Source organism: Parus major, chromosome 4 (assembly GCF_001522545.3).
Source record: "Parus major isolate Abel chromosome 4, Parus_major1.1, whole genome shotgun sequence".
Taxonomy (NCBI): Eukaryota; Metazoa; Chordata; class Aves; order Passeriformes; family Paridae; genus Parus; species Parus major.
This window is the reverse complement of record NC_031771.1, coordinates 66,076,302-66,088,067: the sequence shown is the minus strand read 5'-3', so window position 1 is coordinate 66,088,067 and position 11,766 is coordinate 66,076,302. Positions and strand designations below refer to the sequence as shown.

The following is an 11,766-nucleotide window of genomic DNA, read 5'->3' as shown; positions in this document are numbered from 1 at the left end:
TGGGAGGATTGGTCCAGGATGGTCCAGGAACATCCTCTCCCTAAGCAGAGATGCTCAGCCCTGCCCTGGATCCTGCAAAATCCCTCCTAGCTGGGGGTTTTGGGGTGCTCCACAGCCAGCCTGCCCTCATGGGATGCTGTCCCCATCGGCTCTGCTCTGGGACAAGGGGACATTGACAACAGAACCCCAACCCGCCCCACTTCCAGCCCTGTGGTCCCTCCCCTGCTGGGGACATCCCCGGGGTGACAGGGAACAAGGGATGGGGGGACAGAGCCCCCTGCAAACACACCCCCACTTCCAAAACCTGCTTTTATTTACATTTCAAGTCAAATCACATGCAAACTCTTGGTTGGTTGTTGTTTTTTTTTTTCTTTCCTGGCTTTTCCTTAAGAAGAGTGTGATTAGCAAAAAAGACGCATTATTAGAATTTTCAAATAGCAATTAAATATACAAAAATAGAGCTTACAAAAAAACCAAACAAACGGAGGAAAAAAAAAAAAACCAAACCAAAAACCAAAACCAGCGAATGTTTTAAAAAATATTCTGCTGCAGAATTTGTAGTGTACAAACACGTCTATGAGGCTCCACGCTCCATAAACAGTCCCGGGTTTTTTGGGAGGGGGGAACAGCACCAGGAGCCCCCCCAGCCCTGCCCCCGGGAAAGCCGCTGCCGTGTAATACTGACACCCCCTCCCCAAATCCCGGGAATGCGACGGGGGAGGACGGCGGGGGACACCCCAAACTCGTGCTGGGGGAGGCGAGGGGCAGCCCAGCTCCCCCGGCTGCTGACGGGGGTGTTTGGCAAGGGAAAACGCTGCCCGGAGCCCCCCGGGGCCAGGCTGGAAGCGATGGGATGATCCCAAAGGCCGGGAATTCTGCCTGCCCCCCCAGGCCACGGCTCTCGCTGCTGCTGAGGCCAGGATGGGGCCCCTCCCAGGGACTCCAGGCCCCTGAGGTAGGCGAGGAGGAGGGACAGCCACCCCCGAGAGGCTGCGAGGGAATCCGAAGCCGGGAGAGCCCGCACAGCCACCACGGGGGGACAGCAGGTGCCGAGGGGACACCCAACCGCAGCACGACTCCAGGAGCGAGGCCCCTTTTCCTGGTGGGAACCGCAAGGGCAAAGGAACCGAAGGCGAAGAGGAGGGAGCGGGAGGTGCCGGGGCCGCCGCGCTGTTCCCGGCGGCCGCGGGGCTGCAGACGGGAGGTGCTGGAAGAAGGATGTCGTGCCGAGGACGCCGGGTCCCCTCCCGGCCCTGGCGGAGGATCCGAGCCCAGGCTTCATCCCGGCAGGATCCGGGGCTGCTGAGCTGCGGCCCAAGTGCTTTGGTTGTGTCCAAGCGCCGCGGGCGGGCGCGGGCCGGGCCCGGCCCGGGAGGGACTATACGATGTTCTGCGAGCCGGGCAGCGGCACCTGCGGCGGGCCCGGGTCCGGCTTCCCGTGCAGCTGCGCCAGCTGCAGCACCGGCATGTTACAAAGGGGACACACCTTCCGAACCTCCAGCCACTTGATGAGGCACCTGCGGACAGCGGGGACACACCTGGCATCAGTGGGGACACACCTGACATCACTAGGGACACACCTGGCATCACTGGGGACACAGCTGGCATCACTGGGGACACACCTGGCATCACTGGGGACACACTGGCATCAATGAGGACAGAGCTGACATCAGTGGGGACACACCTGACATCACTGGGGACACAGCTGGCATCACTGGGGGCACAGCTGACATCAGCGGGGACACAGCTGGCATCACTGGAGACACACCTGACATCACTAGGGACACACCTGGCATCACTGGGGACACACCTGACATCAGTGGGGACACACCTGGCATCACTGGGGACACACCTGACATCAGTGGGGACACCTGACATCAGTGGGGACACAGCTGACATCACTGGGGACACACCTGGCATCAGTGGGGAGCAGCAAAAATCCCCCCAAACCCCCGACCCCACCCTGAAGCTTTGCGCCCATGCCCAGTTTTTAATTCAACATTTGGGTGCCTTTATGTTTTACTGGGATTTTTTCTTTTTGGGCTCTGTGTGTATACAGGGATTTTGTGTAGATGGGTTTTATATATGATTTATATTTATATATTTATATTTATATTTATATTTATATTTATATTTATATTTATATTTATATTTATATTTATATTTATATTTATTATAGGGATATAAAAATGCATACACCTACCCAAAAATAAACAAAATATATACATAAAAGCTGTCTGTGAAATTATAAACACAGACTCTGTAAATAATATACATGTATAATAATATAACATGTATATAATGTGTATAAATAAATTTTAAAAAAATTATGTACATAATTCTGATATAGCCATACTATTATGTGTATTATATATAATTATCTATCATATCATAGATATAGTACATATTATGTAATATATATTAAATATATTACATGGTATATACAGTATACATTGTATATATAAATGTATAAATATGTAAAATATGTAATATATAAAATATAAATATATATAATGTATATATAAATATAAGAGAATATAAAAATATCTGTAACATAGTAGGATATGCAGTTTTAGCATATAGAATATTATATAGTATTGTTATATAAAATATTGTTATATATTGTTATAAATATATTTTTACATACTGTTATGAAATTATTATTATTATTATTATTGTTGTTGCTGTTGTTGTTGTTGTTGTTGTTGTAACATAAATTGCAGTGGGTTTGCTTTATATGAACCATGCCTATATAAAATATATATATTTACATTTTTCATGGAATTACAGCCTGAGCTGGAAGGGATCCATGAGGATCACCCAGGCCAGACTCAGCACAGGGCATCCTGCAAGTTCAACCCCAGATCCCCAAACCTTCCATCATTTTTCCAGTTCCCAAACTGCTGCTCCCCTGTCCCAGCTCATCCCCCTGGGGCTCCCCCTGCCATTCGTGCCCCGGGATGGGTGGGAAGAGCCCCCAGCCCTGCCCACACTCACTTCCTGTGGAAGGCATGTTTGCAGGGACAGATCCCCAGCTCGTCCTTGGGCTTGAACTCCTCCAGGCACACGGCACAGATCTGCAGGGACAGGGAATGGCAATGGGCAGGGAGCAACACACAGGGAGCAAATAAAAACTACCAAATGGCTCAGATCATGCAATCCTGGGAATTGGGTTGGAAAAGACCTTAAAGATCATCCAGTGCCATCCAGTGCCACCTTCCCCCAGCCCAGGCTGCTCCAAGCCCCACCCAGCCTGGCCTTGGACACTTCCAGGGATCCAGGGGCAGCCACAGCTTCTCTGGGCACCCTGTGCCAGGGCCTGCCCACCCTCACAGGGATGAAATTTCCCTTAGAGCCTTCCCAAATTTTGCTGCCCAAGCTTCAGGATCACAGGCTGAGGCTCAGGTGTCCGTTTTGTGGTGGCAGGGACCATGGAGCCTGCACAGAGCAGCCCCAAAGCTGGGATGTGTTTGGGTTTTGGGGTGCAGGGGGAGGGATCCTCGCTGCTGCCTGGTCCCTGGCACTGAGCTACATCTGCAGGGACACCTCTGGGAAGAGGAGAAGGCAAAGAAGTTGCTGTGCCTATCCCAGGGCCGGGAAAGCTGGTGGCTGTTTTCTCAGCCAAAACCTCCTTCCCCCCTCGCAGCCAAATCCTCCTGACTCGTTTTGGATATCCCAGGGGATTTTGAATATTCCTGGGTGGTTTTCCCAGCCTCGCTGGCCTGGGAGCTCTCAGTGCACCAGGGCCAGGTGCAGCTGTTGGGGTCAGCCCCTGAGGAACACACACATCCCGAGCTCCCCCAGGGCCTGGGAGAGGCAGAAAGGTGGAAAAAGGGGAAAACCAGCTCCAGAGACAGGGAGGGAAGAGCTGGGTGGGCGCTTTCCCTCCGCAGGGCTCTGGGCAGCCGCCCCGTCATGTTGGAAAATTCCCACCCCGACTTCTGCTTTCCAGAAACACTGACTGCAAATGCCAAAATACAAATGCCCAGAATGGGGTATTTTTGAGCTAAACCCTTCCAGGCTTTTCCAAATCCCAGAGATGAGCTGGAACAGCTCTGTCCTCTTCCCCACAGAGGCCTCGTCCCAAAAGCTGGGAGAGCTGCAGACAGCTGGGAACAGAGGTGGAGGAGGAGGGCTGAGCGTTATGGAGGCCATTCCCAGCTCTGGCACATTCCCAAATCCCTCCTCTATCCACTCCTCACCCCAGGAAGTGCTTTGAAGCCTGTGTGCCGACAAAAACCCCACTGCAGGTCGATTTAATGGGAGAGGATCAGAGATAGGGGCCTGCAGCAGGGACTGCTCACAACCCTGGGGCCCCTGGGATTTACCCTGGGGGCTGTGGGGAGAGCAGAGTCAGGATAAAACGTGGGATGGGCTCTGCTCAGGGGATTAAAATAAAATAAACAGTGGCTTATGAACAACTGGAGCTGGTGCTGAGCAGATGAGCAGCCTCGTGCCCGGATGTGGGTGGGCATTTTTGTTATCTCTGGCAGAATAAATAAATCCAGGCCGTGCTTTGACGTGGGATTTGAGCAGATTCCTGCTCAAATTCATCACAAAAAATGGGCTGTGAATAGAAATGCTCAGCCCCAAAAAGCCTGGAAGGCCATGGAGATAAACCAAGGTGTTTCAGCCCTCAGGGGGAGGGGAGGGAGGAGCAGATCTGCCTCTTGCAGGAGCCAGGGGAGAATGTTTATCCTGGATTTCAGTTTTCCCTGCGCAGAGCTGTGCTGGATATTGTCACAGCCTGACGACAGTGGTGGGGCCAGAGGGGATGTCCCTGCCCAGGGACATTGTTTATACAAGGCCCAGCCTGTCCTGGCCTCCCCTTATCCACAGCTCCTTATCAGGGTGATAAGAAGAACCCAATAAATAACAGTAACCATGCAGGAAAACCCGAGGGGAGCCAGGAGGAAGGAGAGGGCTTAACCCAGACTTTTGCAGAGGATCTTTCCCCATTTCCAAAGCAGAGCTGGCTGTATGCTCTGCTCCCAGTGCAGTTGAATTTGAGGGTTTGCCTCCTCTCCAGGGTGAGGAAGAGGAGGGTGAGGGAGTTTTTGTTGCTCCAGGATGTGCTCACCTCATGGAGATTCAGCTCCTTCACCTTCTCCTTGAGTATGACCTGCAAAGCAAAAAGCTGGGGTGAGGACAGAGCTTCTGCCACGAGCATTCCCAGGAAAAACCTCCCCAGAGGGATCCCACTGAGTGTCCCAGCAGAACTGGAAACCCCCCAGTAACCCCAGCCAGCACGAGGGGCCCTGTGCAGGGACAGGAGGGGAGCACTGGGAAAGATAAAACCACAAGGATCAAATCCAGGTTTCCACCCAAATTTAACCCTCCTGGGCTACCACTTCATCTTCCCTCCATCCAAGCTGAACACCTGGGGAGGGCTGTAAATCCAGGACAACTGTGTGTTTTCAGCCCAACTCCACCCAGCTTCCTGCACAGATCAAGGGATCAGAGACAGAAAATCCCACAAATCCTGGAGAAAACAGGACGTGGCAGCAGCAGCCTGACACCCACCTCTGGGCTGTGTTTATTTTAACTGGAAAGTGCAGGTGGGTGCAGGGGAGAGCTGGGCTTGCCATGGAGCTGTTCCCTGGAAAAGCCCTGTGGCTACAGAGATTTGGAGCAGCCAGGTCCAACCCTGGGAGCAGATTCAGACCCTACAAAACCTAAGTTTGGTGACTGGGGGAGTGATGGCATCGCTGCTCTGCAGAGGGTGAGCCTGGAGAGCTCCAGAGCTGGAGATGTTCCCACTGCTCAGGATGTCAGTGGAAAACTGGGAGCCTTGTGGATGAGCAGGTGAGGGATGGTCCTGGGGGGCCCTGCTGGCAAGGGACAATAAAATCAGCAGGGCCAGGTTGGCCTAGGTGTTACAACTGCCCTCTGAGGGCCAGAAACCTCCCAGGGAGAGGAACAGCAGGAGGAAAACTGATGGATTTGGCACTAGGGAGAAGGGAAGGGGGGAAAAAAAGTTAAGAAGATCATCTCACCTGTTTGTAGGCGTAAAGCTCTTTGTGTGCCTGATGCCTGAGCCTGCAATGAAACCAGGGAGAAACATGAGGTCAGGCAAAAAAAATCAGGATTATTGTAATACCTCAAACATTCCACTTCCCTCCTTTCCAGCTTTAACATGTTACATTTTATTTTTTTTTATTTCAGAAATGAGAATGGCCACAGGAAACTACATGTTTAGGCAACATCCAGCTTTCCCTGTCGCTGGGAAGGCAACATCTCCATCCCAAAGCACACAACTCCTCCCTTATGCCTCTTTTGACCTCCCTGATTTTCCAAGCAGACATCAACCACATGGGTAAAACCAGAAAAAGGAAATCACAATCTGCCATAAATCCCCTCAGTTTCCAACCACTTCTGCTGGCAACAGCTCCAACACTGAATGCAGGACTGTTTTTCAAGGCCTGGGAGCTCAGACCTGAGGAAAGCCCTGCTCCTATTCCAGCAGGGAATGGGGAGGAGACTCCCTGCCCAGAGCTTTCCCACCAAAGCCCCCATCACGCTGCTTGGGTGACACCACGTTCCTCAAACTCAGCTTTATCCCCAGTTCTAGGATCAATCAAACCAGATCCATTCCTGGAGAAAACTGAGGGATGGAGAGGAATGGGATGGGCCTATTCCAAGAACACCTGCTGCAGTGGGAAGTCCAGCAGGAATTTCAGACCACAAGCAAAGTGCTGGTTCCATCCCCTCCCTCCCCAGTCTCCCCTCTCCAGAGTCAGAGCCAGCAGAGCTCTCTGCAGGCATCTGCTGGCTGGAGAAACCCATTATGCTCCTAAAATAAATGCATTTCAAATTAAAATAACCAATATTGCCTCTCATTACCAGACATGGCATTTAATAATTGGAAAACTCAGGAGGGAAGTTCCCAGGGCTGAAGAGTTGGCCAAGGACTTTCAATACGGAGTCAATGTGTGGCTGCAGGGCTTGGAGAGCCATAGGAATATTTTCTCCAGCCAGCTCTGTGTGATTTCAGATGGGAAACCCCCTTGTCTGGAATTTCTCTTCTCCAAAAATATTCTGAGGGCTGTCTGAAATCCCTGGATGTTTCAACCTGAGCTCCTGGGGGTTTCCCGATCCTGCCACGCTGCAGTGGAGGAGTTATAAAAACGGGATGAAAAAATATTTCCTTATGTCTGACACCCTCCCCCAAAATGCTGTGGGTCTTAGAAGCTGAGGGATGGGTAAAAATGCACCTTAATGCTGCAGGGAGAGATGCAAAGTCAGCTCCTGAGTCCCAAATTTCACAGGGAGCCATCCCTCTTGCTCCAACAATGCTGCCTGGCAGGAACCCGCCTGCAGAACCATGGAAAAGCCTGCAGCAGGCAGGGAGGAGGAGGAGGAGGAGGAAGAGAAGGAGGAGGAGACTGGGGTCTCATCCCTCTGGCAGTGACCCTGAACAGAAACATGAGCAGAAGATGCAGGAACAATAGAGAAAACAGGATGAAACCGGCCCAATCCGCAGGGATCCGGTGGCTGGGAAGGCGGTTATGAAACACAGATGGGGAGAAGCGAGGCGTGTGCCTGGAGACCACAGACAAGGGAAAACTTGGAAGAAGCATCCCTCTGTATGGAGCACTGAGTGGCCACCAAAGGTTTGGACTCCCTGAGCCAAAGCCACTGGAGCACCTTGGACCAGTGGTGGGGAAGAAGTGACCACCTGGCTGTGGATCTGCACAGCTCCACGCTGGAAACACGGATCCACAATGCCCTGGGCTGGTGCTGAGCCAGACAGGGAGATTTTCCCAAAAAAACCCTCCTCCCTGGAGGTTCTGGGGAGCAGCACGAGTACATCTGGTGCTGAAGCGTGCGAGCTCAGCCTGCTCCTCCTTGCTCTCTGAGCCAGGATCCCAGGCCAGATGGATCCTGGTGGGCCTGGTGCAGCTGTCATGAGGAGACCCTGGATCCTGGCAGGCGATGTTCCAGCTCCATCCATCTCCTGTCAAGTGCTGTGACTCCCGAGGAATTCCTGGCAGATGTCTGACCGAGATAAGGGACCACACAGTGCCTGGCTGCTGATCCTGTGTGCTGTCACCCTCCCTGAAGGAACAACTGCCTCCTCTGGGCTTTGGGATCTCTTCCCAAAGGAGTGGGAGCTCCCTGCTTCTCTGGGTGACTGAATCACTGACAGCAAGTGAACATCTACGGGTACAAAATGCAGAGGAAAAGTGTTCTGCAGGTTTTCCTCTGAGATTTCCACATTAGTTGCTTTATGGTACAAGGAGTAGAAAGGTCCTGGGCACTGGGTTTTTATCCCATCATTGTGTCAGCTGGGCTCCTTGGGCTCCCCAAGGAATCACAGAGTTGTTTGGGTTGGAAAAGCTCTCTAAGATCATCCAGTCCAACTGTTCCCCCAGCACTGCCAAGGCCACCACTGACCCATGTCCCCAGGTGCCACATCCACATCCACATGGCTTTTAAGTCCCCCCAGGGATGGGGACTCCACCACTGCCCTGGGCAGCTGTGCTAATGTCCAACCTGGCATCTCTGGGTGAAGAAACCTTCCCAAATATCCAACCTAAACCTCCCCTGGCCCAGCCTGAGCTGTTCCCTCTCCTCCTGTCCCTGTTCCCTGGGAGCAGAGCCCGACCCCCCCGGCTGTCCCCTCCTGGCAGGGAGTTGTGCAGAGCCAGAAGGGCCCCCTGAGCCTCCTTTTCTCCAGGCTGAGCCCCTTTCCCAGCTCCCTCAGCCTCTCCTGGGGCTCCAGACCCTTCCCCAGCTCCGTTCTCTTCTCTGGACACAAAACCCAACCACTGTGTTGGATCCTGGCAGTTCTGAATGCAGAAGGAAATAGCCATTAAAAAAAAAGGCTTTTTAGGGGCTGTGTGCTCTGCACCTGCCAGAGACTTTGAGCAGCTCCAGGCTGGGCAGGGATGAGCCCTGGATGATCCACAGCAAAGCAGAGAGAGAGAGGATGCTGCAGACCTGACCCACAGTGAAGGTGCCATTGCTCAGCTCAGCATCCTTCTGGACTGGGTTTTATGGGACTGAAGGCAACACGAGTTTATCACTTTCATTAATTCACCAGAGATCAGACACGAACAGCTGCCTGCAAAATCTCATTTCCTTGTTCTTCCTTTTTTATCTGTAATTTTGCTGAGCAGAGGCAGCAGCCATGAGGGACCTGAGCGATTTGCAGCAGCAGAACAGCTCGAGGTTCACCTGAACAGTGCACAGGCAATGATGATTTTTGTTGTGAAATTCCTACTGGACTCTTGTTCTGAGCCAATCCAATTAAAAATGTCACTTTTTCTCCACTTGGAGCGGACAGCACAGCCTGTATTGACACAGCTGCAAAGCACAGCCCCTGTCCTCTCCTTCCCCAGCACATCTTTTATTTAATGCTGTCAGCTCTGTGATTTGGGGTGAATACACCTGATATTGGCTCATCCACACTCTGGATGCCTCCCCAGCTGGGGATGTGGGGAGAGCTGCAGGGGCTGCTCTGCTCCAGAGCAGGAGATGAGAACCAGGGCCTGAGGTTGGTGTCATGAGCCTTGCCTGGTGTTTGCCAAATATTTGGAGATGTGGAGTTATGGGAAAGGAGGGAGAGGAAGGGCTGTGTTGATGCTGCACCCATAGGAAAGCCAGGAGCTGCTGTTACCTGTGCAGAACCCCCACAGATGGAAGCAGAGCCCTGGAGGGGACCACCCTCTCCTGTTGGTCTCTCTGCCCTTGCAGGTGGGTGATCCTCATCCTCTTGTCCTCCTACAATGCTTCCCAAACCCCACCAAAACTCAGACTTTTATATCCCAGACAAGCTGAGATTACAGAGCAGCTTCCATGGAGGTGGACACTCCTGGGACACTGGCACAGCTAAAATCCACAGCACAGCAAAACCCTCCCCAATGGGGGCTGGAGGTTCCTGTTTTGGTTCTGTTCTGCCAATAAAAGAGCTGAGGGAGGAGGTCTGAAGAGCCATTTGTAGAGTCTCTCTAGGGTTTTGGGCTATAAAGGGATCACTGGATGACCTAATCCAACTCCCCATCTATCATGGGTTGCTAAATAGCACCTCGGGAACAGGAGCCAAAATGTCTCGTCCAGAAAGGTCCTCGGTCTTGATTTAAAGACGTGAAGAGAAGGAGGACTTGCCACTTCCTTGCTGGCTTCTCTCACCGGTTACTCACCCTCTCTCTCTTACAACACGCCTCCAGCTTCTAAATTTAAAGATTTTCTGGCTTGACCTTCCAGACATTACTCCTTGTTATTCCTTCTTTGGGGCATAACACACCCCGTGAGTGCCCAGGAAAATACTCTCCGAGTCCAAACACCTCTTCAGTTTTCTAAGTGACCCATATGGACTCAAGCTCCACCTGAGCAAAACAAGTCCTTGAGTCCTCTGAACACCTCTGGTCTATTTTCATACACCTTCAAAACACAATTTTCATAATTGTGGGGAAAAAAAATAAAAATTATATGATGCCCAAGTAGCCCAAATCACCCCTTGGTAAACCTGGGTTTGGGCTCATCTGCATGTTTTATGAGGTTTTGCTTCATCCAGAACTGAAAATGGTTAGAAATTATCAAGTATTTAGAAGGTTGACACTGAAATCTCGCTTTCCTGGCCTACAGGAGCAGGATAAAATATTTTTAACACCCTCTGGATAGATAACCTGGTGGGCCTGGCTGCTGTGCTGCAAGGAGAGACTGGGTACCTGTTTTACAGGAAGACAGGGAAGGGATGTGATGGATGCAGAGCTTGCAGGGAGCTGGGGCCAGCTGGAAAGACAGAGGGGAAGGAAAGGGCATGGAAAAGCTGGAGAGGAGAGCTCTGGGAATGCAGAATTTTGGCTGCCACTGCTGGCAGAGTGATGACCTCTGCTCCCAGGCACAGGTGGAAGCACAGCCAGCTCCCCATACTGGATTATCAGCACGACTCATCTCCATCACCACCTCCATTCTCAGGCACTATGTTTTTTTCCCCAGTTGCCTCATTTCACCCCCGTCAGGAAGAGTTTCTCCTCTCAATTAGCAGCCCAATAATCTCCCCAATGGCCCATAAAATAATTAAAAGAAGCCCCAAACTGGAACAACCTTTAACCCTGCTGTCCCCCTACCCCATTGCTCAGATTAACACATCAACTCTGCATCATTAATCTCCAAACTGTGCTGTTGAAGGAGCAATTTGTGTTCAATAACCAACGGAGCAGGTATTAAACATTCCTTAGGCACGCAGGACACGGGTTACTCATTACAAAGGGAAATCTGTTGAAACATTAAGCAGAAAGCAGAGACCATAAAACATCCCTTTCCAGGTTTTTGAGAAGCTGACCACAATTCCATTACTTTTTTAGCAAATGTGTATCTCCTGGTTTTAAGTGGATAATGTGATTAATTTGTGGGACATCAGGTTGACGTAAGATGTGTCAAGGAAATTGGTGCCACCAAGGAAGGTGCTGCCTGCTCTTTTTGGGATGGAGGGATCAATGATGGGCCTGGAAGCAGGGAAGCTCTTGGGGAACATTCCCTTACAACATTCCCTTACCTGATCAAGTAGCAACAGAAGAGCAAACTGAGGATGAAGACGAAGATGGCCGTGCCGAAAACCACGATGTATATGTTGAGAGGAAGGTTCTGGAACCCGATGTTCGGCATCCTGAAACTGTAATGCTGGAAGTCTGAGCTCATGGGTAGGCTGTGGAGACAGGGAGAAAACACATGGATCCTTAGGGATGCACTTTGCAGACCAGTGGTCCCTTGAATGGACATGGAGAGGGCTGGAGATGACTTCTCACTCATCCCCCTCCT

At 51.5% G+C, this 11,766-nt stretch overlaps 1 protein-coding gene across 7 annotated transcripts in view; it reads right to left on the bottom strand.

Moving 5' to 3' along the window:
• Window positions 1–295: 295 nt before the first annotated feature.
• Window positions 296–11,766, bottom strand: part of RNF24 (ring finger protein 24) — a 29,597-nt gene continuing 18,126 nt past the window's right edge. For all 7 annotated transcript variants that reach the window (XM_015625596.2, XM_015625598.2, XM_015625594.3 and 4 more), the window contains 5 exons: window positions 11,504–11,653; window positions 5,997–6,039; window positions 5,081–5,122; window positions 2,998–3,077; window positions 296–1,517 (listed from right to left, as the gene is read on the bottom strand). In XM_015625596.2, the coding sequence (XP_015481082.1) occupies window positions 1,379–1,517; window positions 2,998–3,077; window positions 5,081–5,122; window positions 5,997–6,039; window positions 11,504–11,646 (447 nt within the window). In that variant the 5' untranslated portion in view covers window positions 11,647–11,653 and the 3' untranslated portion in view covers window positions 296–1,378. The remainder of the gene's footprint in view (window positions 1,518–2,997; window positions 3,078–5,080; window positions 5,123–5,996; window positions 6,040–11,503; window positions 11,654–11,766) is intronic.